This window comes from Gambusia affinis, linkage group LG02 (genome assembly GCF_019740435.1).
Source record: "Gambusia affinis linkage group LG02, SWU_Gaff_1.0, whole genome shotgun sequence".
Taxonomy (NCBI): Eukaryota; Metazoa; Chordata; class Actinopteri; order Cyprinodontiformes; family Poeciliidae; genus Gambusia; species Gambusia affinis.
The window spans coordinates 11,204,680-11,232,068 of record NC_057869.1 but is presented as its reverse complement, the minus strand read 5'-3'; the positions used below and the strand labels follow the sequence as shown (position 1 = coordinate 11,232,068).

At 36.2% G+C, this 27,389-nt stretch overlaps 1 protein-coding gene across 4 annotated transcripts in view; it reads right to left on the bottom strand.

Moving 5' to 3' along the window:
- ush2a (Usher syndrome 2A (autosomal recessive, mild)) overlaps positions 1–27,389 on the bottom strand; it is a 198,440-nt gene that overhangs the window by 122,556 nt on the left and 48,495 nt on the right. For all 4 annotated transcript variants that reach the window (XR_006368583.1, XM_044095875.1, XM_044095889.1 and 1 more), the window contains 14 exons: positions 27,128–27,353; positions 26,864–27,001; positions 25,901–26,081; positions 23,268–23,431; positions 22,984–23,142; positions 22,662–22,890; positions 22,137–22,260; positions 21,880–22,027; positions 20,763–21,044; positions 18,921–19,096; positions 18,636–18,783; positions 13,794–13,900; positions 11,919–12,042; positions 1,959–2,089 (listed from right to left, as the gene is read on the bottom strand). Coding sequence is in view for 3 of the 4 variants with exons in the window: in XM_044095875.1 (XP_043951810.1) it covers positions 1,959–2,089; positions 11,919–12,042; positions 13,794–13,900; positions 18,636–18,783; positions 18,921–19,096; positions 20,763–21,044; positions 21,880–22,027; positions 22,137–22,260; positions 22,662–22,890; positions 22,984–23,142; positions 23,268–23,431; positions 25,901–26,081; positions 26,864–27,001; positions 27,128–27,353 (2,337 nt within the window). In the remaining variant the exon portion in view is untranslated. The remainder of the gene's footprint in view (positions 1–1,958; positions 2,090–11,918; positions 12,043–13,793; positions 13,901–18,635; positions 18,784–18,920; positions 19,097–20,762; positions 21,045–21,879; positions 22,028–22,136; positions 22,261–22,661; positions 22,891–22,983; positions 23,143–23,267; positions 23,432–25,900; positions 26,082–26,863; positions 27,002–27,127; positions 27,354–27,389) is intronic.

Genomic DNA, 27,389 nt, shown 5'->3' with positions numbered 1-27,389 from the left:
CAGACTGAACTTTGGAATACTTTTTGATTTCTACATTCAGTAGAAACCAGTTGACAACTGCTGACAATTATTCAAGAGTTTGAATGAACTAAAATTACTATACCTACCTTTAAACAATCTGGGAAAGTCTAGATGATGATGCTTTGTAACTGCTGATGGATTAATTCACAACATTTGAGTTAAATGAAGACACTTGTGGATTTTAACACAATTCCTCAATTATATTGCTTCATGCAGCATGGGAGAATTTTATGCAAAATTTCCAACAACCTCCCAACATTTGCAAATAAGGTATTTTTTCTTATGATAGCTACATCATATTTTTTTTGTTTTTTCACACAAAAGCCAGCAAATAATTTTGTTCAGTGCATCAGAACAGTACAAAGGCACTTCAAAGCACTATACTTTTTATATCTGTTTCAAGACTTTTCTATCATTTGACACTAATCTCTACTCTAGCACACTGGTTTATCGCTGACAAGGGAAAGGTAATTTTTGTGCATTCCTGTGCTTTTACATATGTATGTGTGTGGCAGCACAGACATACCTTATTTATGAGCATATCACTTCCCTGTGTCATGCTAAATTACCCCCCTGCACTGCTAATCCCATTAGGCTAGCTCAACAAGCTAATAGGGGGAAGTAATGGGCCCAGCTATATGTATCTAGGGGAACACTAATAAGCCGTGACACCACTCCTACTGTTAATTACCCCAAACTAACCTAAACAAAGGAATCAACCCAGCTGGAGAAGACACAGAGACATCTTGCAATACAACCATACACACCCCAACATTACATATTTATCTACTGATAAAAACATTTTGCTAACTTATATTAAAAAGTGACACTGCTTGGGAACCAATCTGAATGGGTGTCTGTGCAAGTATGGGCTTGAGCCATCAGTAAGTGGCCTTGTGAATCTACGTGTAATCGTCTCTCACTATCACTTTCATCATCAAAGTGACTGACTCTTAACCCTTCTACAAGTAGCTATACGGATGGATTAGAAAAACGGTGATCTGCATGTATGCGTGTGTGTGTTGGTGTGTGTGTAAGTACCAGGGTGAAAAGCTTAATTAGTTTGCAATTGGTATTCACGCATGGTGACTGCAGGGAATGAGTTAATTGCAGTCCAATTCAAACGTTGACACACTTTCAAAGTTTTCCCCTCTCCCTGTCTCCCTGACAGAAACCAATGAGGGGCTACAGATCACATTTACTAGATGAGAGCCAGTAAGAGAGAAAAGTAAGAGGAGGTGGTGGAAGAGAAAGAAAGAAAAACATGTAGAGAGAAGAGCAGATTAGATAAACGAGTAAAAACATAGGTAGAGTCAGAAAATTAGGAGGAAGGAATCAGACATGCAAAAGAACAAATTTTTATAGAAAATGGGTTAAACAGCCAAAGTGGTGTATGCTGTTATACTGTAAAAGATGATATTTTTAGCAGATTCTAGCATTAAACCTTTACTACTCTGAATCTTTGTTTCAAAGAGATTATTTTTACAAACAATTATCATGTTTGTTGTTTCCCTGAAGGCAATGATAAATACTTTGTTAATTAAAGTATTAACAAAGATACTTTAATTCTTTGAGATTGTTGACTACTTATTGCAATTGAGTTTGTTTGATGTGAATGTTTTATTTAGAGTTATTGAGGCACCAGTTGCCTGCATATAGTATTATATTTATATCTCAGTAAAATTGTACAATGGATACACAGCAAACAGAAATTTAGAGAGATCGATAAGCCATCAGGAGGAGTACCCAGAAAGAGCCTGCACACTCACAGGGAGAACATGCAAAAGACCCTAAACTGCGATTTAAACCATGACCTTCTTGTTCCAAGGCCACAGTGCAACCAGCTGTGCCTCACTATTTCTATACATATTTTAAATTCATCTGCTTGTGTCTTTTAATTATTAATGTAATGATAATAAAAAAGTGAGATATGGTACCTGAGGATCAAACAAAAAGTATGGGCGTCCATTTTTGATCTGGATGGCCAAAAACTCCTCCTGATGTCCTGGAGAGAAGGCAGACAGCAGGAGGCCGTCTGGGGACCAAGTCTTGAAACTCAGCTTAACACCTAATGCAAAATTTAATCAGAAACAAGAAGATAGAAGGACTCACTAATAATGACAAAAAAAAAAAACACATTTTCATACATCATATCTTAAATACCTCGACAATAAGAAAATTGTTAATACAATAAAGTAATTACTGTTATGACAGCATAATGATGCAGCCCCAGGCTCTGCTTAAGGTACTTCGATTTGAGTTGTGGCTGTAAAGGTGTATTAAATTTAACCTTGAAAATAAGATGAAAAACACACATGTAGATATTTTTACGTCCTCCCTCTGATTGATTTCCTAAAATTTTTAAATCTCTGGAGTGGAAGCTAGCAATCAAGGGAAAAGGGTTTTAAAGCATACACAAATTTTTAAACAGATAATTATCATGGTACGGATTACTGAATTATGTTTATGATATTGTAAATTCCAAAGAGGGCAAAAATTTAAGTAATAAAGTTGGACTTGATACCTCTGCACAATGCACTACTTTATTTAAAGTTAAAAAAGAAAGAAAAGTTTGAAAAGAAAAGCTCTAAACTGACTATTTTCACTGTAAGACAGCTGTCTGAGATAATCCTACCACCAAAATACACGAGGAAACTAGTCTTAGCAGACACATCTACTTTCACACTTATATCATCTCTCACTTGTGTTTTATCTCCTGAAGAGTCTTCCCTGTGTACATTATAAGATCAAAAAAACATTTAAGATTGTGCATAAACTCAAATGTGAATGAAACTGCAGTAGGGGAACTGATAAAGAAGGAAATAAAGAAGGCTATTTCCATATTTAATAACCTTAAATAGAAAAATTATTTTATTTTTACCGAAAGCAGAATCCTTTAGAATCCAAAAGCTATGCAAGACCATGGAAGTATGCATCTAAATGTATGCTAAAAGATGTTAGAGATTTGAAGACGTTATTTCTGAGCCATGTGTAGTGAATCAAAATTTGCATCAATGTTTGACTTGTGCAATTATTAATTGTAAAATACGGTGTGACCTTTATAAAGCTCCTGCAGTGTGGGAAGCTAATATATCTTAATGATAGACAGAAACCAAGTAAGTCATCAGGCCTTCTGTCTTGTCATGTTACAATGGATCAGAGTTTGGATTCTAATTCACTGTTTGGTCCATAAAACGGCACAGAAAAAACACGTTTTTGTGTGGGTTTCCATAAAGAACAACAAGCAGGATCATCGAAGGAATTGATTTAAATCAGTTTCAGGTTAAACAGACCAGGAATGTAATTTGATTAAAAATGAAAGGAAGTAAGAGCTCAACATTTCTCATTTTCACCCAATTTCATGACACACACAATTGGACAGAAAACCTATTAACTTTCAGGACAGTAAACATCACACTCATGTCACATAAATATGCTACTGAAATGTTCAAAACTCAGTTTTGTACTATTTTGTTTTATACTTTTTTATTAAGACTCTACAGAAGAGGATTAGGGCCACAGGAAAAAAAAAAAAAAAAAAAAAAGATTTCTGAGTTTAAACTCAGAATTGTGAGATTAAAGTCAGAATTCTGAGATTAATGACATTCTGAGTTTAAAGTCAGAATTCTGAGTTTAATCTCAGAATTCTTTTTTTTTTTTCGGCGGCCTAATCCTCTTCCGTAAGACTCAGCTGGTGTAGTACCATACATAAAATATATATGAAATAACTTAAAACAGACTTTTATCTTCTCCCAATTGATCATACACCAGCTTAAGTGTAGGATATTAAATACAAGATTTTACATATTTGGCATAAGATACAGACATAAATAGGGTAAACATTAATTTTCTTTCTACAGTTATAAAATATAAGCTCCCTAAAATAAAAAGCCATTTAAGTTGCAATCTTTGTTCAGCAAAATTTAAACGGTAATACAATTTTTTTGAATTGAATTTACATTCTGTACTTTAAGCAGATATGTGTCACTTATTTTCATGACCTTGTCACAACAGAGAAGAGTGAAGTCATGACAGATACTTGACATTACATTACCCCCCTTTAACCATCTCTCTCCATCACACCTTCCTGATCTTTCAATCTTTCCCATCTTTCATCCCTTTGCTTTTAACCTTACTCATCTTTCTTGTGACCTTTTCATTCTCCTTTTTCTGTACCTTCTCCTTCTTCTGAATAAGCTTTCCTTTGGGCATCTTCAATTCTATCCTGTATTCAAATACACTCCTTTCTTCTAGTTCTAGTACAAACTTCCCTTACCTTTGGACATTTAAGTGCTAGCGAATACCAATATGCAGACTAAAACTCTGGTTTAACTAGTTTACTAGTTAATTGGCGATATACATGTTAAGCTATGTGTTTGCTGAGGCTTTCCTGTCTGTATTGACTGCAGCCTGAAAAAGCAAAGTGCTGCCCATACTAACGGCCATGTGCAGATGGATCGTGGCCTGTGGTCAGTGGACAGCTCTACTACTGCGGCTTTACCAAAGGATAATGGTTACTTGGAGCTGTAGCCACAAACTAAGGAAAGAAACCTTATTTTTTAATTAGTACGCAAGAGCCTTCTGATGTGTGTTCAACATATTCCCTCTCCTCCACGTTCCCTTGGAAAACCAGACAAATGACAAAACATACAAGTTGCCTCGAAGGGCTGAGGGACTTTTCCTGCCAAATGGATGAAAGATGAACAATAAAAGTCACAACAGGTATTAAACAGATGGCTGGCAGCTCTGGAAAGTTTTTCGATTTCAGCGCACAATGTCTTTGTTTTCATCTGGAAGGATCGTAGTTTTTTTTTTATTCACCAAATCGGACAGTGGTTTTCATGGGGTGATCTGAAGGACCAAATTTTGAACCTCACAGTGAAGATCTTTCAAACTTGTGATTGGGTGATTTCTTAAAACATCTGAGCTAATGGACTCACACTGAATTAAATTCTTGAAGGACATGACATATTGTTGCTTATCAAATGAATTATTAAGTTGGTGCTATATGAGTCAATGTGACTGTTAAAATGCTATTTTAATATTCAAGTTTTTAAATTTATCAACATTTTATACAATGGATTTTACTTGATCACAGTTGGGTTTTAATTTGCTCATGACCTGTTGATTCATTTTGTTGACACATTTAATGTGTGTGAAAGGATGGATTATTGTGGTAGAAAAATTGTAATTCAGAGGGACATCCCAACAAATGTAAGAGGGACATGAATACGTTCCTAATTGCCAGTTTCAGGGAAAAGAAATATGTAATACCTCAGCTGTGACCCCGTGTTTTAGATAAACAAAGCCAGCAGGGTCAAATCTGACAGGATAGGGCATTCAGCAGATAAAGTCCTCTGGCCAGCTTATCTATTCTTACTCTCACATATAAAGAGTATCGTTCTCTCTGTGCATATTGTTCAGAACACTGTCCGGATAATATAAATTGATAATGAAGTGCATCGGTGGAGCATCTATACGGGACATGGACCAATTATGTAATGGATTGTATGTAATGCATCTGTGTTGCATCCAGTTAGGACAGGAAAACAACTATATCATACTATGAACTGACCCACTATTGTAAGACTGTTGACAAGTAATTTGTATTGTACAAAACTGAGTGTGACTTTTAGTACATTGCCTTTTCCTGCCCAGAACTGGTCCTTGAGTGAGCAAGTAAGACCACTTTGATTCTTGATGATAAATAACCCAAAGAGGAACCAGCTGACTCAAATCTTCCTTAATTCAAACAAATGTGCATGTGAAGTGTATTAAATACATGTATAGCAGTGCTAAGAGTAGTTCAAGTATCATTTAAAAAAAAAAACAAGTGACATTGCTACAATTTTTAAGATCAATTTCATTTTATCAAAACCAGAAGTTGATAACAGAATTTACTGTATCACAGGATTGACAAATAAGGCAGGCACAAACTTCCCTTTTTGAATTTAATAACAAAAAGTAGTGAACATTATTAATTGTTGAGAAGAAACTAAGTCTGCTGTTCAGAATGTTCCAGTCCATACAGATTTCCAGGTATTTTCAATAAAACAGACAAAAATGGTCAGAAATTGCTATTATGAATAAATAAATGAATATAAATGAATAAATTATCCTGCTTGGTTTTCATAAATACAGAGGGAAATTATGCTAACTTTGCATTTCACTTTCCCCACTTTTTCTTCCATCTGTTGCATCCTCTTTATTCTCCTATCAAGAAGTCATTATTACAGCCAGGCTACAGGCCACAGGGAGTCTAAAACTGTGCTGAAAATGTATCTGTTCACCTGCAATCACCATCAAAACAATTTGAGACTTATGCTCTGCTATAGTAAATCCTGTTTTATAAGTATTACATCATCTGAAAATATTAGGAAAGGACATATGCTGTGATGTTGGCCTTTATTTAAAAGGAAGACAAATACAGATACCAATTTAGACAAAGACAGCTCTAAACATGTGAAGTATTCCCTGGCCTTTAGCACCAAGAGAAAGATCGTTAATCTTCTACAGCTGCATAGAGACACACTCATCCTAAAACTTAATAGAATACATCAATTGCACCAATAAAAAGAAGGTACTGAGGATGCCTGGATAGAATCAAAATCTAGCAAAACCGTTGGAAAAAGATTTTAGCGGAAGCTATAAGGCAAGGTTGACAGAAAAAATACTGTACCAGCTACACTGAAATATTTTAGGATAGTAAAACATGTCTCGATGATAATAAAAAAATATTCAGGCATAAAGATGGCAGTAAGACACGTAAAAGAGTCATTTCATATGATTTCATGGAGAGTTTTAGGATGCCTTAAAATATTCAGTTAGTTTTATTTGCATCAAGAGACTGTACTACCAATTTATGTTTATATAAAATTTATGCATCAGCCTATGGACTGTCATTCCCCATAACCCACAGCAGAAAGAAGCAGGCACAGAAAATGAAGGAATGAAGCTAAATTATCTTTTGAAAACTATATTATGTATTTCCTGTGATTGTGTTTGTTTGTGGATAAAAATTTGTTAAAACTTCAGAAGTGTTGTAGTCTGGGAAAAGGCAAAAACTGAAGAAATCTGAAGGGAAAATTACACAACTACACATTTAAATGCATTTTAACAGAATAAAAATACATCAGAGATAAGTGCTTATAATAAGGTGTGTGTTTTTGGTCCCTGCATAATTTTTCGTGCTAGACAAGATGTTAGCCAAGCATGTCAAATGTACAGCATCTAGTGACACTGCTCATGCTCAGCATGACTTCCTTCAGATTTTCCCACAGGACTTGTGCTACTTCACACTGACAACCACTTTGGAGCCATCAGCAGACAAACCTGAGCAAGCACCATGATAGGTGACCGTGTTGCACATACAGTACAATCAAAAAACTTCTCACAAACACACAAACACTCATGCATACGAACACAGTGCAGCTGCACAAGCACAATGTTGTACATTATAAATCTTCACAGAAACACATACCCAGACATGTTTTTACATTAATGTTTATCACTTTGGAGCTTCATTCAATGATTCATGGCTTTAAACAATTAACATAACAATGATTATGTCTAATTTCTGACAGAAATGAACTCTTAGGTTCAACAGCTGATCCTTTTGAACCTAAAACATTAAGCTAATGTACTAAATACAACATGACAGCCTTCAAGTGTCTACTTTTAAGTTAAAGATAAAGAGGGATTTCACTTTTCAGCGTCAAACTGAATCCAAATCAACAAAAGAATGGCTAAACATAAATTCAGGTTTTGGGTTGGCTAAACAAAAGTCTAGAACTAAGCAGGTTTGAAGATGCTTAGTAAGATAGAATGAGGAAATATTACTAACACACACAGGCCAAATAGGACTGAATGTTGAAATGAAACACCTGCACAACCAGGGAATTTTTAATATACACCTTTTTCTCCTAAGTGTAGGTTATATAAGTCACATTGCAGGTGAAAAGAGGTTATACAATGATTAATCATTGCCTCAGTTTTAAAGTCTCAAAAAGCTCATAATTGTGTAGACTTTTGAGAGCTACTTTTATGTGTCAAATCTGCAGCTCCCATCAGGTTTTGGCATCCAAAGTAACTAACATTTTAAAAAAATATTAGCTGTTTTTATATAGCTAAAAAAAAACAACTTAATCACTCCAAATAATAAAATTAAAATACAATCTCAGAACCATAAAGAATTACAGTAAATCACATCGTGCAAAAGTAAATTTTATGTTGAGGAGAACTCAGCAAAGCTGAATAAGTAAAATATGAAACAAACTTATGTCACAAACATAATCTGTTATTTTTTTTTGTGAACAATTTATAAATCTATGAGGAATAAATAATATCCTCACTTCAATTCAATTCTATTTAAGAAAGTTATACAACTATGAATTTGGTGATTATCCAACATGGAGTTCAGCTTTAGTATTGCCTAAGAGGAACATAGTTTTTTGTCACTGTGATTTGTAACATTAAGTTGTCGAAATATTGACCAATTTGCAATTTAGAGTTTTATTTATTAGTTCATATTGTTTCATGCCTATTGTTTCTCCTCGCTCTGTCTTAGTAAACAGCGGAGGTTGTGTGTAATCATCTACACAACATAACCTGAATAACTCCAGTCATGTTAGCTCTCTGCCGGCATTAATCAGAGCCTGGCGTATTAATGAGAGCGCGGCAGCTAGCTAATTACACCCATAGATTCTGCAGCAGCCCATTAAATATACAAATGACAGAATTAAAGAGCCCAGCCTCTTCTGATTAATCTTTAAATGGGGAAAAACTAATGATGTCTGTGCAAACTTTCCCTTCACACGTTTCTCCCCCTCTCCTCTCAACGTCAGTGCATAGCAATCAATCATATTAATTAAGGAAAAATAATTTGTATCATTTAACATTTCCCTCTTTCCTGCTCACTTGCTGCAGTACAGTGCGCTGTATTAGAGGTGTCTGGAAATGGTCCAAGTCTATTTGTTCTTGCATTTATTTATTTTTTATTTTTTTCTAAAGTATTTGTGTAACGTTTCATCTAACTTCATTAACTGATGATTGAAGAAATACATCTGGATTAGCAAAAAATATAAGCAGGACATCTTCCCCATTCCAATTAACCCACTTCATGGCTAAAATGTGAAGAATTACAAAGAGGAAGACAGAGATCCATTTCCATTTAAATACATTATTTTACAAAGAACAACATATGTCACTCCTAACCGAGACACACAAGGTCGTTAATTCAAATGCAACCATGAAGAGCAGGAAGTCATACAGCAGGAATACAGATAGGTAAGATGAATGAACTAACAGGCATTTATGGAAACGGGCACTCAGAGGTTATTCATATCACAGCATGGTTACATACTGTTCTGTTTCATCTAAAGTAAGATTCACTGTGGCCAATGTTGACCTCAACTACCTTTTTAGGCACTAAGAAACATCTCCAAACATAAGTGAAGGGGTTTAATTTATGGAAACATGCACTCCGATCGCAGTAATTGCACATGGAAAATAACCTATTTGACCAAAAATAATGTTAGCAAAGTGACCATTAAGCAACAGGTGAAAGGGTAAATATTATTAAATTTCAAATGGTAGAATTTGTTTTACTTTAAATAGGATTTATCATGCACAATATTGACCCTGCTCAAGGATGAATCCTCAACATGTTTTGGAAATAAAACTACCTGCATTAAGAACTACCGGTAGTAGAAACAACAAATGAATAACAGCCATGAGACATTTTTTAATTTAGATTTTTTTTTTTACTTCAGAGTCCACAAAAAATTCCAAGGGACCAATGCTACTGATGGAGCCATTGATTCAAGGATTGAAAAAGTGTAATTAAATTAGAAAAATTAATTTAAAAAAAAGTTTAACTTGCAGAGATTAATAATGTAATGAAAGGTCAAAGCAAAAGACACAAAACTACAGCAATTTAGTAATTATAAAAAAAGTTACAGTTGTATAGTTATCATTGCTGGAGTTACAAGGTTTCCACGAGATATCAACGATTGACGAGTCTCTCCTCTGTGATCAATTGACTCTCAAGGGGGCATTACACTGCATTACATTCATAATCCAATTTGGCTTTGATTTGTTCGCTCTTCCGTGCGCTTCTATGGGAATAATTGTCTGCAGATGATGCTATTAGTATTGACGGTTGTAAAAGGGCGACGGTTTGAGGACTGCCGACACATTGATGGTCCAGAATAGATCCGGTCTGAAAGTGATTGTCTGATCCATTACCCTTTATGAAGGAGGAGACTGGAGGGGGCAAAGAAGCATGTCTCAATAACAAAAATCATCATCAGTTTGTTGGCATTGTTCAAAGAAACTGTTTACCTTAGTTCTATAAGGACACAGAAGAGATCAAAAACGTAATTTGTTGATCTGGGAGTAAACTGTGCGTACTGAAGATAACCGGGTAAAGTGGAAAAACATGGCAGAATAGTTATTTAGTGTTCGAAATAGAAAATAAATGTATTCCCAGTAGACAAAACAATACGTCTACAAATTCTTTATTTATGTCTAAATTCAATCATGGATTCTTTAGCATAAAACAAATATAAAAATACTTATAGACAGTGCAAATTAATATAGATATTAATTGCTGAAAAATATATATATATATATATATTAAAAAAACATGTTTTAAGGATGATTATGTGGACATTAATAACAACTTTCTCTTTTAGAGAATTATAAATTAATAAATCCAACAAGTAGGTTTCAGAGAGTCTTGTTGCCCAAAGATGCAACTTAAATTTTTGACATTTAACATGGTTTTAATGTTATCACATAACTCAAACATTAAAATGCATCTTATATCTCTGTTTGCAGAGACAAATATAACTGGTGATACTTAGTTTGTACAAAAGAGGGAAGCAATCTCAAGTGGCATCAAAGAGCTTTGCATGCTCAAATCCTACTGATTAGTATCAGCAGTCATTAATTATGAGCGTCAGACTGGCTGATGTTCTCAGATGAAGCAGAACATGTTTGGCTGTGCAGCTCAACCCTCTAATGATGCTGGTAAACAGAAAGATAATTGTCCTTTAAGATTGACTGGGGAAGTCATTCTAAAGGAATGTTACTGTATGACAGAAGTTGCTGTGTAAAGACCAGAACATAAAAATTCATGTATGTATATGAAATTGTACTCGCAATCTAAAGAACACCAAAATGGTCCTAAAGAGCCAATTTTCTGCATTTTTCAAGGCACACAGCACCATTTTATACCACAATTAAGTAACTTCAGATACCATAAAAATGTTGTGTACATTAAAAATGACTGAAAATAAATTGGACTTCATAATTTGACATCTTGAAAATGGCCTTGGTCTCTTTAAGAAGCTCCTGCTCTTTCCAACATGCTGCTTTCAGTACAATATCACAACAAAGCTTCTCATAATCCCATTAACAGTAATAAGCAGTGTTGGACTGAAACGTAGTTTGTTTGATAAGCCCGACAGACTTGCAGTTCCACCAGGCGTTTGCTAATTGCTGCTGCTACTAGTCTGGTGGAGCAGTGTGGGGCAAAAGACACACCGAGTGGCTGCCACAGGAAATTCAAACGTGCCCGAAAGAATCAAAGCAACACTCCAGGTATGTTTTTGATGAAGAAATAACATTAAAACAATATAGAAGGTTAAAAAATTTCTATATCCCCCTGTAATTTATTTTTTATCATTAAGACTTAAAACCGGACAGAAAACACAAAAGGACAAATTGAAGGCAATTAGTGCAGAAAAATGACAATATTTTTGTTCAATCAATATTTGTACTGTGTCAGAACAAGTTAAAACATCCAAAAGATTTCTAAATCTCTTAAGACAGGATAGTATAAAAATAAATCTCACTAAAGATGTATCAAAAATAATTTAGACATAATTCCTTACCTGTAAAATCAGCATTATTGGGAAGAGTATTACTGGGAAACTGGTAATAACCATTCCCTGGAAATCTGGTTCCTCTGATAACTGGTTCTTGTGGGTCAGAGAGTGATACGTCTGTTCTCTCCACCTGTAAAAGAGAAAAATATAGTAATAAGAGTATTAATACAACATATATTGTGTAAAATATATATTAATTACTGTTAGTAATTTTATTGTGCCCACAACAGGAATGTTTATCTAAAATGTATGAAATTAAGTTTTACACTGACAAAGAAAACTCCAAAACATTCTCAAGATTTTGGGGTAAATATTTAGTTTAGACCCATGAAACAAAAATCATGAGACCCATTATATCTAGTATAAAACTAAAAACATTTCAGATGGAAAACACTCTACAGAAATATCATATTGTGATGACATGTGTCTGTTTTATTACTTAATAATCTGAATCATTTTGGGGGTCAAGTAGCTCAGTGGTGGAGCAGTAGCACCTTAGGCAGAGGCTGCAGTATTCAACACAGTTGCTCCTGGTTTGAATCCTGGCCCCAGGATGCATGTCTTACTACTGCTCCTCCTCTAATCCAGCTACTGCTGAAAAGAGACCACTACTGCCATAGAAATCTTTAAAACAATAATAAAAAAGACCTGAACAACTTGATAGAGCCATGAATTCTGCTCTTTATTAGAAAATGTAGCAAATCAGTTTGCTTATAATCTTTTTGAAGCAGATCAAAAATCATTTAATGAGGTTGAATTAAGACAACTCTGTAAAGAAATGTGGGCCAACATTTGACTTATGAGAATGACAATCAGTTAATAAAAACAATTGATGGCAACTGTTGCCAATAAGCTCTCACTCATAGACATGCTTGACTTTCAACACATGCCAGGTTAGTCCAAATAGCTTTTTTAAAATGAAATCAGGATTTGAAAACTGTCCTTTGTATTTACTCAAATTATCTTTCTCTGATATAAATCTTTTGATGATCTGAAATGTTTAAGTGCAACAAAAAAACAAACAAACAAAACAAAACAAGTAATAAAATAACTGAAAGATCATAGAGACTTTAGATGTATAAATAAGTTCATTTTCAAGTGGATTAAAATCTCTCAAAATCCGACCTTTAAAAGGTGTGGTTCTACTAAGCATGTAGAACAATTTCTAGTACAACTGCATTAGAATGTGAAATGTGTCACTCAAAATAATAAATGTCTATCATTATAATAAACAGAAAATGAAAGTTATTTGAGACTTTCTCTAGAAACCCTGGATATGTGCACTAACTTATCAACACACAGGGAAAGAACGTCTAATGAGAATCTGTGTCATTAATCTCTGCAGGAACTATTTACAATATCTTATTGTAGACCAAAGAGAGGAAAAAAGCTCATTTACACTTATAACAACCCATCCATCCATCCATCCATTCATTTTCTTTTACACCCTTCTTCCCTAAATGAGGTCCGGAGGGTTGCTGGTTCCTCTCCAGCTGCGTCCCGGGCGAGAGGCGGGGTTCACCCTGGACAGGTCGCCAGTCTGTCGCAGGGCAACACAAAGACATACAAGACAAACAACCATGCACACACACTCACACACACACCTAGGGAGAATTTTAGAGAAACCAATTAACCTGACAGTCATGTTTTTGGACTGTGGGAGGAAGCCGGAGAACCCGGAGAGAACCCACGCATGCACAGGGAGAACATGCAAACTCCATGCAGAAAGACCCCGGGCCGGGAATCGAACCCAGGACCTTCTTGCTGCAAGGCAACAGCTCTACCAACGGCGCCACTGTGCAGCCCACTTATAACAACCAAATAACCAAATAAATGAAGCATCTGATAACTTTTAATTAAACTGTAAACCAGTTATTTTACCTGGTAAAGTGGGCTGGGTCCATTAAGTTGAACTGGAGGATCCCAGTCTATCTGAATGGTGGTTTCATTTACAGGATGTAATCGAGGTGAAGACAATCCTGTAGGCACTGAAAAAAGAAGTGGGAGAAAAGATAAATCATGCAAATTGTTTATTAATAATGTGAGATCAAAATGGATTTCTGTTTGTTTTTTTCCTCCATCAACAGACCCCAGATGACTTGTGCCAGGGCCGGAATTAGACAGCTTGTATACTTATTGTAGGTTAAATGTCTAAAATGGTCTGTGTAAAAAGATGTTAATAACATGCGAAATGTGACAAACGTGGACATGTGAATATGTTTGTATAAGAAGGCTATTGAAAATAAAAAGTTAAAAAAATAAAATAAATAAATAATGTGAGATCAAATGGCATTTTGTTCAGATGATTGAGTGTGTCTCCCTGAAACAGCATTTTTAAGCAAAGTTTTATTTAAATTCAAAAACATTCTGACAAACTTTGCTGTGGTAGTTAACCAAAAATATTTGCCATTCTATTTTAATTAGTCATGATATTTAAATGGATTTTATTTCCCTCACACAGTCCAGCATTGACAAAAATCCTGTTTTCATGCATGAAGCATCCATTTAATTTTCCTCCTTCACTTTAAATGTTAAATTAAATGTCCCTTTGAAACACAGCAGGCAGTACACAAGCCATAATTTTATTGTGTATCATAAATAAATCAGCTGCAGACTGACTGATGTAGGGAGAGGTAGAATAATGGAGAGAGAAACATGTCATGTCATGGACTGGTATAGGGGTGGGATAGATGTGTGTACATTAAGTGTCATTCCATCACTGTTTCAGTGTTCGTTTCAGTAATTGTTTAAATGGCCTGTGGTGAGAGTAAATTAGCTCTGTGACACATGTGGACCATGGTTGGTGTGAGTGGTAATAGAGCACTTAAAAGGGAAGTGGATAGCTTGTTTTAGACACCTCATCTAGGCACATCCAGCTATAAATTACTGCAAACCAATAGCAAACCAGTCCATTGATATGGAGCTATAGACAATATAGATGTGGCAACAGGCAACTTGCTCAGAACAGTAGAGAGCAGAATTTTTTTTTTTGTAAAGGTAAAAGCTCTACACAATACTAATAAAAAGAAGTTAGTGTTTAAGTAGAACATGAAGGTCACCTTTAAGGAATTAAAACCAACAGTATTTGTAAACGAGATTATATAGGCCACTTATTGGATTTTTTGTGAAATCCTCAATTTTGTGGCTTGAAGATTTCATCAAATTAAACCTTAGCAAACACACCAACTCACATATTCAAGAACCATGCAAAAGCGTTTGTTATCAAGGCACAAGAAGGCAATAGTTATGCAGGTCATCTTTCTTCACAACACAAATATATCAGACCAAATTAAACTAGAGGAAGCAGTCCGTCCACTCTTTAGTGTCACTTTCTGTAGTTGTGGAAATGTAATGAAAAAGCTCACATCTGTTGGACAAGTGGTCCAATAGAATGCAAAAGTCTACTTTTACTATTAAATATGTGCTATTCTACTACTTCACAACAGAAACCCTAACACACACAAAACAAATTAGGCAGAGAAGGTGAGACTTTTACATTGTACCAGATTTGTTGGCCCTCTTAGGGTTAAAGGTCAAATTTTAGGCAAAGTAATTGGCCTTAACTAAAACACCTGCATTAAGCTAACTGTTCACCTGAAAACGTAATTTTAGTTGTCAACATGGTAATGAACCAGTTAAATCATGGAAAGGCTCCCATGAGCAATTGTCCAGGCGTGTTGGTGTGTTTCCTGTTTTTACAGTGGCTGCCATGTCTTAACAGGCTCTTAGCAGACAGCTACACCATGCACATAAGTACACCACTTATTGACATTGTGATCCCTTGCCTTGCATATTTCTTTTCTCAGGAAGGGCCTCAGGCCAATTATGCATAAATCAATAAAGTTCCTGTTCTGTTGAGTGGTGTTACAACGTAAGCGTGTATGTGTGTATGTCTCTCTGTGTGTATGTCTTGTAGAACAAGCAGTTATGGATGTAGGATACATAAAACATCACAATCAGTCCCTGATTAGCCACTTACTTTACAATGTGATCAATAACTTTGCAGGGAGACACACACCATCGAAACCATGGCAAATGCATCAACGCACATCGACGGAGATCTCCTTCCTTGTCTCATTATGTCCGCCACCATGTGTGCTCAAACATTTAGTCGTGTGCTTCGGTGTAATTCCAGCGGTTTCACAGATGTCGTCTCCTCACTTACACCAGATGGTAGCTGACTCTAATGGTCCAGGCTTATGTAAGGGACATTTATCAGTGAATCTGCAGCACGCTCGAGTACGTCTTACCAGACACACAACTCAATGAGAGGATAAATCTCACCAGAACAACATTTTGCTTCAGGAGATCTCACAATGCTAAAATTACAAAACTTTCAAGCAACTTACAGTTGTATATAGAAACCTAAATAATATATTTTGACACTAACTTAACGTTTCATATTCCAATACTGTTCATATAAGTAATAAAATAAATTACACACTGATATAGCTTTAATTTAAGAGCTAAAATAGCTAAAATAAAAAGGTCTAAGGTACCATGACATCTGCTACAATAATGCCCAAACACCCAGAGAAGAAGCACGTAGTATATAGACTATTATGATAAAAGACATAGCAACAAATAAGAAAGCAAACTCTACCGAACAGCATGCCATTATCATTTCTTACAGTGGAATCAAGGGACATCTTTGGCGTAAGATGACAGAAAACTGTGGCAACAGATGTGGCTGTTAAAAATACATTGAATGAGTCAACTGGGTACAATATGCCATATTGAGTTGTACAGTATTACAGTCAAGAGAAGTCTTTGGAAATCACTTGAAATAAACACTGTCACTGTGTCAACAGATGTAGCCATTAAAAATACATTTAAACAGCCGACCAATTACAAAGCAAGACATCTTTCATTGCTTTACACATGAGGGATGACTACTGGAGCAACACAGAAATATTTGCAGTGTAGCTCTTAAACATGTGTTGAAAGGTTGAAATCTCTGACCAAGTATTTTCTTTCATCATTTTTGCATCCATTGTGTGTTTACCCGGAACTGTTATCTTTGTTTAAAAAACAGCATAATCAGAAAGCTTAGAAGTCCTAAGATAACAGATGGAAATGTGTGTTGTGGGGACAAGTTCTCATACTGCTATTTGATATCAGTGAATAAGGCACATAAAGTCAGAATAAAAATGTGAATAGCATGGAAATGGAAGATTGTTGCAGATTATAGATGGACAATCTAATGAAGTTACTAAAAACAATCTTACGTCTGTCTGTTTCGATTCTGGAACCATCTAAATGTTGTACAGGCTATTAATCTACAGAGAAGAACCAGAGAGACAAAGTATGTGTGTTTCTCTAACTCTGTGTGTGTGTCTGATTCATGACCAGCAGGAAGTGTGTGCTACGCCACATTTTTCTCTTTGTAATTAACAGTAAATTGTTTTTACTGCTGGCACCATAATATCCCCTCTGGTTAGCATGACCAATGCTGTCACCACTCAAGCATGCAATGACTGACTGCTCTTCCTAATGTGTTTGAGTGTGCCGATGAGAAGCTTTGTTACACTACATGATATCATTACTATATAACATGAAATACTTTTGTCGATATCAATGTTAACTTTTTGATCTGCTATGTATTTGTGTTTTTGTTTGTACTATTTAAATTTGTTTGCACCTCAGTCAAACTCATTCGGCGTGAAGTTGGCAAGGTTCTCTGGTATTATATGCCTTTCAGTTCCTCCCATTGTTCTAACACATCCTTAAGTGATTCGCTAGTGACAGCAAACAAGAATTACATACTGTTGGATATAGGATTCACTAAACATATCTGACAATACTGAATGTTTAAAAACTGAGTTAGCTGTAGATTCAGCCAAAAACATCAACTGTGGCATACTGATCTAATCAAACTCTGTGATAGGCGATATAAAATTTAAAAGTGTCGCAAATCGGTTGGCAGATTGGTTGTTTTAGTCCAATCTGAAGTGTGAGGAGTGTCATAATTAGGTCAACAGGACGACACAGAAACTCAACTGGCACAGAATCCTAAATAAACACACACAGAAAAACTCAAACCCTTCAAGGAGGTGGAGAAGTTTGATCTTTTTACAAATTATCTGTTTCATATACTGTCACAAAATAGTGACAGTATTAATAAATATGTAGAAATCATATTTAAAAGAAGTTTGACTTGTCATTTGATGCCTTGAAATCGAGACTCTGTCTCTTTAAGAGGCTCCTATTCTTTCCAGCTCTACACCTTCAAAACGTCACAACAAAGTTTTGTCATGAAATTGTTAACAACTGTTAGGAGCGTTGGACTGGGAAATAGTTTGTACTAAAGTCTCAGCATACTCGCAGTTCCACCAGGTGTTTTCTAATTGCTGCTGCCGCTAGTCTGGAGGAGGTGAGTGGGGGAGGTTAGCTCTGCGAGACAGAAGCATCAACTGGAGACTGCAGCTCCAAGGAAGAGTTTTGAGGAAATATGCAGCACCTTGTGAGAACAAGTGTTTAGGCACCACCAAATGGCTGCCACTGGAGATTCCTCAAACATAAATGAAAGAATCAAAGCAGCACTTCAGTTATGTTATTTTGTAATGAGGGAATCACATGAAATAAAGCTAAAAAAAGTTTATTTTATATAATAACTCCCTTTAAGAGCCCATATTTTCCTTTGTCAGTGTAGGAGGTAATGAACCCTTAAATATGCATCAGAAAATATAATTAAGCTTGTGTCAAGGCATCTTTTTGTTGTACCTGCTGGTAAGGTCCGCCCCGTGCTTGGCAGACTCGTAACACAACCCATTCTTGTGCACAGTGTGACCGTGAAGTTGTAAATGTGATATGGCTTCAGTCCTTCTACAATGTGAGCAGGCCATGATGATGCTTCCATCCTACGCAAAACCTGAAAACAAGATAAATATTTAGAATCAAAAGATTATACATAATGACAGCTAAAAGAATAACCATTCAAAAAATAAATATATATATATATTTTTACATTTGGACATCATGTCTAATATTTTTCATTGAAGAGCTCACCTGACTTACGACTGGAGGAGCATAGGGGTTGGTGGTTTGCTCAGTTACTAAGTTGACTCTGTACTCTGTGACTTGTCCCCTCGCAATGATGCCGTGGCCCTCAGTCGTGTTCCACGTTACGCTGAGGGTGGAGGATGACAGTGCAGACACATCTGGAGGAGCAACAAACTCAGGGGCTGAAAATGGACACAATAACATTTCAACCATAAGTTGCAGAAAAGTAGCAGGACAAGAAGGGAAGAAAAAAGCAAAAGAAAATCACAGAGACCAAACATCTGATATTCTCTACCTTTGAACTATGCAGCTCTGGAAAATCACTTAAAAGTATCAGTTACTCTGATTTTATGTTTTATAATTTTATGATTATATGTTTTTATATTCTGATTTTATGATTTTTTAAAAATTATTTTCATGTTTTATAATTATATTTTATAATTACATAGCAAGTTTGAGTAAAATTAACAGTCTATGAACTACTGACAATATGACTCTGAAAATCTAAGCAAAAATTTTGTATTTATTTGTAGAAAAAGAGAAATAGTCAAAATAATGACCTGAAATAATGCAAAGAAGACAAGTTCATATTCATTTAAAAACAACAATACTAATGTTTTAACTCAGGAAGAGTTAAGAAATCAATATTTGGGGGAATAACCAGGAGGTTTTCAATGGGGTTCAGTAAGCTGTATATTTTGTTTAAATAGGACATCACATTATGTTTGTTTTTTTTTACTGAAAATTCAGTAATTTCATTATATATACAACATGAGAAATTTCTACCAAAAATAACATGGACAAATCATTCTTATGTGAACTCAGTGGTTTTGAGTGTTGGTTGTGATAACTACAATTACACGACAGATTAGAGAAGGAAATTCTTTATTTCACCACTGATGGCATCAAACTGTGAAATATGCTATGAAATGTGATTTATGGTCAACATAACCACTGTCATATCTCTGCCATCCACCCTGCATACGTATGTGCTAAAACCCTGGCACACATTTCACATCTAAAATCGTGTTATCATATGCTTGTTATCCAGACACACAGCTGAGAGTGATGTTGGAGGCAATCATTTAGTCTTAATGAGCCATATCATCTCTTTGAAATTCAAATACCTTAATGAGTTCCCCCTCCCCCACATGCACTTTTTATTTCCCTTTCCATTTTTTTCAATCAATCTGACAGTTACCCTTGTTTCCTTTTTTGTCTTTTTGTTGAATTTCTTAACTATTACCTTATTTCATTTTGTAAGCAGATGACTTCTCCATAGTTTACACCTACTGATGCATATGTAGTGGAAATTTCTCATGGTCTGGCTTCTTTCTGAGTTGTTACATTAAGGTGGTGTAAAGAAGAGGCTCACATTGGAGAATTTATTTCTTATCTGATCCAGGAATATTTTCTCAAATTGTGCTTTTTCACAAATCAGCAAGTGTTCATGACCTTTTCTGTCAAGAGAGAAACTTCTCCTTGGACATATTTCCAACTTGTAGAGTCTATACATAGTCATCTATCATCACAAGGTCAAACTTGATGCCAAAATATTACTCAGATCAGCACTGAGCTAACAGTTAGCTGGTAGATTTACCTGCTGAGGTAAAGAAACTCTTAGCAGTTGTAATGAGGATGTTTTTAAAACAATTTATGAAACGTGATTTCTAAATAACAAATGAAAAAAAGACTGCAAATGTATATGCCTTCCACTCATTTTGTATACTACATGGAAATCATTCATTATGTTTCATGTCTATTTTACGTATTGCTCTATTATGTCTACACAGAGAAAGCGAGCCCATTGATCTCCAATATTGGAAAGTTACAGCAGTGGATACAAACCTCCCTCCAACGTGTGTGCTGTGTTCCATTCTGATGTGACATTTCCAGCACTGTTGACGCTTACAACTCTTAGTTGATAGGCTGAAAATGCCTGTAGACCCTCTATAATGGTATTACTTTCAGGAGGGGACAATGTAGTCTTTTTGGTTAGATTTTGATCTGGGAGGACGCTTGGATCCAGCCAACCAGAGCTGGAGAAAACTCTCGTCTCTGAGGTAAATGCTGATACATTCTTAGACTCCAGTGGTCCACGGAGAAAGAGCTCATACTTGGTGATAATACCTGTGCCAGGAAAAAAGGAAAATCAAATCAGTATATGAAACATTAGCAATAATGACGTTATTACCATTACTTTCCAAAAATTAAGATCTTAGTTTCTATGCTGCCTGGACAGTCACAAGACGGTCATACAGCAACACGCTTCAGTCAGAGGATACTTCATTACAAAACTGACTGCCAACCAGAGATCCTTCCTGTCCACCACCATCCATTAGTTTTTGAAGATACTTAAGATTCTTGGATGATAAAAAATAAAAAGGCTACTTTTATTCTTCTCCATCTACACCATTTTAACCAGTAAAGTTTCAAGGTTGGCAAAGACAATAGTACTGAGTTTGGTTCAGAGAAATAAAAGAGTGACGACTTGTTTTTAAACCAATAATAGAAAAAGGTGCAACAAGAAAAACAACAACTAATGTGAGTTCAGGGCACAGTTGGGAGGGAAATGATCAATAAGAGCAAAAAGACAAGAGATGAAAACAGGGAGAAACTCAGGTTTTACAGCTTTGTTTGACACTGAGCCTTAGAGCTACTACAAAGCTCCCTGGATTTACCAAAGACACTCTGAGTTCAGTGTGTATGTTGACAGTGTGTAGGAGTTTATGTGTTTGTGTGCACTGTTATGTTGTTCCTATTCAATGTGAACGAAGAATGCAAACATCCCTACTATTGGGTGTGTGTGTTTCCTGAAATTACAGGTTTATAGGTAGGTTTTTTTTTCAGTTGTTTACATTGACAGACAATGTATGGGGTTGTTCTGTAATATGTAGAAAAAAAATAAAGAAACTCAATACAACGTAAGCACAGAAAGACGGCATGTATGCGCATGAAAGTATACCATTGGGCTGACTCGGAGGCACCCAAGAAGCATGCAGTGTATGAGGTCCTGTAGCAGTGATGTTGGGAGCAGACTGGTTTTGTGGTGGTGCAGCGGCTGTCAGAAAATACAGTGGAGGGCTAGAGGTGCAGCCCCCAGAAGAGCAGGCCTGGAGATTAGAACAAAACTTTTATTTTAATCATAGGAGAAACAATGGCCAAGTTATGGCCAAATTTAAATAAGTAAAAATATTGCACATGGTTCCTGGGCGTACCTACCTCCAGTGTTACAGAGTACTGTGTGAAGGCCTTTAAACCTCTTGCCACAGCCTCTGTGGATAAACCTATGTAGTGAATAACCGGCTCTGCTCTATCAGATGACTCCACTGATGATACCACAAACCTAAAAGACACAAATAAAGAATATATAATCAAGTTTTGCATTTAGTTGTATTATTATATGGTGGTATTCTGTTTAATTCAAGTGCAATGGTGGCCAAATGGCCAAATGGTAAACTAAACATATATGCAGAATATTTTAGCTGCACAGACACCAAGTAAACATGTAGACAGGAACTTTACAGTATGAGAACATTTTTTTCCAATATTTTTCCAGTCTCATTTGCCTAATTTCCTTTTGCCTACTAGATACTCCTCACCTCTGTCCACTACAAGACTTCAAAATCTATCCTAACCCTTCAAATATCATTTGAACTTGAAGTCCAAAACATTACACAGGCAGCAACAAGAAAAGCTGTAAAGCATCCATTTAAAGAGCTCTTTGTTTAAATAATCAGTCATTACCTTTCGACTGGGCCTGTGTCATTTCTTGGTATGCTCCAGTTAAAGCTTGCACTGGTTGGGCCTGGTCGTCCAAGGAGGTTTAAATGAAGCTCCTCTACAGAAGGTGGAGCCCCTAAAGTCTGGTACGAGGCTGAAGCACTTATTGTTTCACCAGCTACATTAGCTGTGATGAGCCAATAGGAGTAGTTGGTAAAGGGAAACAAATCAACGTCCACAAAGGATTCAAGGCCTTAACAAAAGAAAATTAAGTCAGAATACATAATACAGTAAAAAAATAAAATTAGGGAAAATAAAACCTTTGAAAAGATGGGTTGGTACATACTGAAAGGAAAATGTCTCTGGATGGTATGAACTGATAGTCCATCCCTCATGAGGGTGTAGTTGAGTCTATGTGAATTTGGGGAATCAGGTGGATGCCAGGAAAGACGGATTGATGAGTAACTCAGAACTAAGCCAATCGGTGAAGGCTGCTGTGAAGGAGCTGTACAAAGAAAAACAAAACCAAAATTAGAAGGAACCAGAGAAACAAACAGGATTTTAATCATTTTATTAATTCCAATAATTGGTGAACTGTATTAAACCAAAATAAAGACTGTTGGTACCCACATTTGCTGCATCCAAAAGGATTCTCAGGATCAAAATGACTCGCTCCAGGCTGGCAAGAATCACACTTGTCTCCAGTTACCAGCAGTTTACACACACACATTCCTGTGTCTGGATCACATGAACTATTGACACTGCCCTCTGGATCACATGCACAAGGCTGGCATCTATTTATGAAAAAAAAAGAAAAAAGGAAGCAGTAGTATGAGGAGATATCTCAATAGGGAATTAGTGATCATTAATGGCTCATATGATGTTCTGTTGAGGATAACAGTTCCTTCTGCCTGAGTGAAATCTTCTCAGACTTTTATGAGGTTAAAGAATGTTTCTTAATGAACAAAAACTTAAAACCATCTAAGCTGTCTTTGGCACAAAACACTCCATACCCAAATCCATAGAAAAAGTGCAGCTTTTCCACACATCCACACAACCTACTCATTCACAGCAATAGAATGGGAATTGTGCAAAAGATTTTTACAACCTCCAAATCAATCAAGTGTGTTCACAATTATATGACCAGCACATAACTGTAGTGACAAACACCTGCAAAGGTTTTCTGAACCTCTAAATGGACTCTCAGTCTGGGTTTTTAAAGTATCTTTTCTTTTAAGATACTTTACTTTTGGTGTTAAATAAGTAGCCTAAACTGAATTACAGTTTTGACTTATGAATCTAGACATTGTGTGATGTTTGTAGGACTCAAGATTAGTTACTGCAGGCTTCTAAAACAGCCCCTCTATAGATGCTGTGAGAATAGTGTGGAAGAGTGCTGGAACCAAAAACGAAAAGTAAATACATTATTAAGTGTGTCTTCAAGAATGTGTAAATGTTTAAAGATTACTGTGTGTGTGCTTCAGAGTGAGAAGAGCCGGGTCATCTCCTTAACACTGTGAGGGAAACCCTAACCACTGTCTATCCCACCCCATAGCTGTGATATTAACTTCATACCCCATCAGAGTCGCCAAAGTGTGTGTCCATTTGTGTGACTGCGTGTATTTGTCTGACAGTGTCTGTGTCTAGGTCACTGGTTTGGTGTTACCCCCGCAGGGCCAGGACAGTGGGTGAGCATACGGCCACCCACCTTACACCTTTACAAACACACGCCAACATGTGGTGCAGTATGTGTACTGGAGAACATTTAGCACACCAGTCTGGCAAACTGAATCGGTATAAACCATGCTCCTGTCACCTACACACAAACATTATTGATGTGTGTTTTTATTCGCTGCATACTGTACTCACATATTGTATGTCTTTCTCTCTCTCTCTCTCTCTCAGACACACACACACACCAATGCACCTTCTTTATTGCTGTGTGAAAAGCCACAGCCTCGTAAAGAGGCGCAAATTTGTCCTGCCAACTGGTGCACCAACACGGATACACACGCTGATACAGAAAGTGCCACAGTGACTCGACCTTCACTCCCTTTTCCAAGGAGAAACACCAACATTGCACCCAGTCTTCCTTTTATCAATGAGCCTAAAAGTGGAGTGTTTGTGTTTTTATGTTTTTTCATGCCATTAGGGAGAACCATTAATGCACATTAAATCACATTTCAACACAAAATTTAGGGTATACATAGAATAAATTGAATGTCGTCACCTTCCTAGTAGTGGTAGTGGCCTAAGTTATATTTTGCCAAAAGTGACTTTTGCAAAAAACATCACTACCTCTTTATTGCCAAACGATGAGATAGAAGGAAAAAAAAATAGTTTTGGCAAAGAAGGACTTTGCTCATTATTCTAGGAAGAATAATATGTAACAATTCATTTTTAATTCTAATAATCTTGTTCTCTATACAGAATTTTAAACAAAGTGTCTTGCAAAAGTATAAACACTCAAACTTACAGGGGTTTGCAAAAAGTTGTGTAATGTGCAAAGCTGAAGTGGTGAAATGTTTTATTAAAGTAGCTTTCTTTTGTAGTAGACAAAACGGTTTTCCAGGTTTAAAAAAATCGTCAATTAGATCTGATGCATGTCTTATTCTAAACCATCTCCATCCTTCTTCACAGCTGAAAGATCTCAGCCACAGCCTGATGTCGTCTCTAATTAAGCCACACCAGAAACTAAAGCTATCAGACAAGGTCAGCTAAAATACGCATCAATATACCAATGTACACACACAGAGTGGACAACTGGTCAAACAGTTTGTGGTCAATCCATCTACTATGACACCTTGTTGAGTGTGTGTATGGACGAGTTTAATACTGTGTCTAAAGTGAACAGTTATTTGTGGATGAGTGTTTTAAGCTGTGTGAGCATGTGAGATAGCCTGCAGGTAGCAACATGAGCAGCAAAGGTCAAAGCAGTTCTTAACTCATGTAAGTCATCTGTCTGCTCACCTTTCCACAAACTCTCCATATAGGGATTGCACCTGGAGGCACTCTATGAATAGCTACATAAATCCATGAGTTTCTCTAATGGGGAAAAAATAATTGGGGGAAAAAACTTTCTAAGATATACAACTGATGTGGCATCAGGTAGCTCAGTGGTAGAGCAGGTTTACCATAATAAAGTAGCCTTTATTCAACTACTACTGAATAAAGGCCACTAGTGAAGATGAGAACCTTAATAGATATAAAATTAATATTTCTCTTTGTTTCTTAACATGTGAGAAGGTTTGTGTTAAACCTACCTTCCCAGACCAGGGTTAAATCCAAAGAACATCTCATGACATTGGTCACAGCGTCTTCCTCCCACTGAGCGATGAGCACAAACACACTGTCCATTCTGGCTCTCACAACTAAGCTGCAATGCTCCCATAGGATGGCAGTCACACTCCAAACACACTCCGTGATCTGGAGTGAGGTAGAAGCCTGGACAGAAATAAATGAAAAAAATAAAATAAAAATTGATGCACTGCATGTTTGCAATCAAATGCAGTGCAGTATTTTGATGAATGATAGCAAATATATATATATATGTATAAATATTACCATGCAACAGAACAAGTCTTACAATAATACAAGGTTGAATGCAGCTTAATACAGTTTGAAATAACCATTTATGCTTTTAGTCATAGTTAATAAAATGTGTTGTTTGCCATTTATCTGTAATAAAATTTAACACAGAACCAATAAAAGTGTCTGAGGTTACATTAGGCACTCCACATTTCAAAGCATAAATCAATAGAGATAATTTTTCTCAATGCCTGTGAGCTGATAAATACATTAAATATTCTGTTAGCAACTTAGGCAGGAATTACCTATTAAATGTGGACCATAAGCTGGCACTGCAACAACAGAACTATTTAAATATTACTGTTCAAACATATGAAAGTGAACACACTATGAGAAAACATAATCAAAATATGAATGTAAACATACAACACTGACTGCATTCAATGTGAACATCTTGTCTCAAAACATCCACCATCACAAATTGACATTTAAAAGACAAAACAAAAAATGCACAAAAATGCGAAGATATCTAAATTCACACACATATCAAACAGAAACCCAACACCTGGAACGTTTTTTGTTCGTAATTTCTGACACAGAACTTTAACTCTTTCATAACAAAACCTTAACCTGTTAGGAGTTAAGTATTCTTTTCTTTTTGTGAACTCATTTATTATCTGTCAGTTATTTTAACTTACCAGGTCGGCAGCTACTGCAGTCCTTTCCATGTCGTGATGGGATACACACACATTGCCCCGTGGTGCTGTCACAGGTTGACCCTGTCACTGTTCCCCTGGGGTCACAGACACATGGCACACAGCCCTGAGACAAACCTTCTGACAAAGATAAAAACAAGCCGTGTTACTTGACTGGTAAAGACTTATATAGCAGCCAGAAACCTCCATGGTAAAAAAAACTAAGACATTTTAAATGATAAAGGTTGGACAGAATCATTTTCTTACTCTCAAGGTCTAAACTTCTGTTATAGTAGTTTTGAACACAGCTGGTACAGTGGGCACCCTCCACTCCTTCCTTGCAGGGGCATTGTCCGGTCCTCATATCACACACACCCTCTGGCACAGTTCCACTACTGTCACACACACACGGCAGGCAGCCCAGGCTGTTGCGCTGCTCCAGGGTGTGGTAACCATGACGGCATGAATCACAATGATGGCCCTCTACATGTTCCTAAAAAAGCAACGTTAGGGGAAAAAAAGATGACAT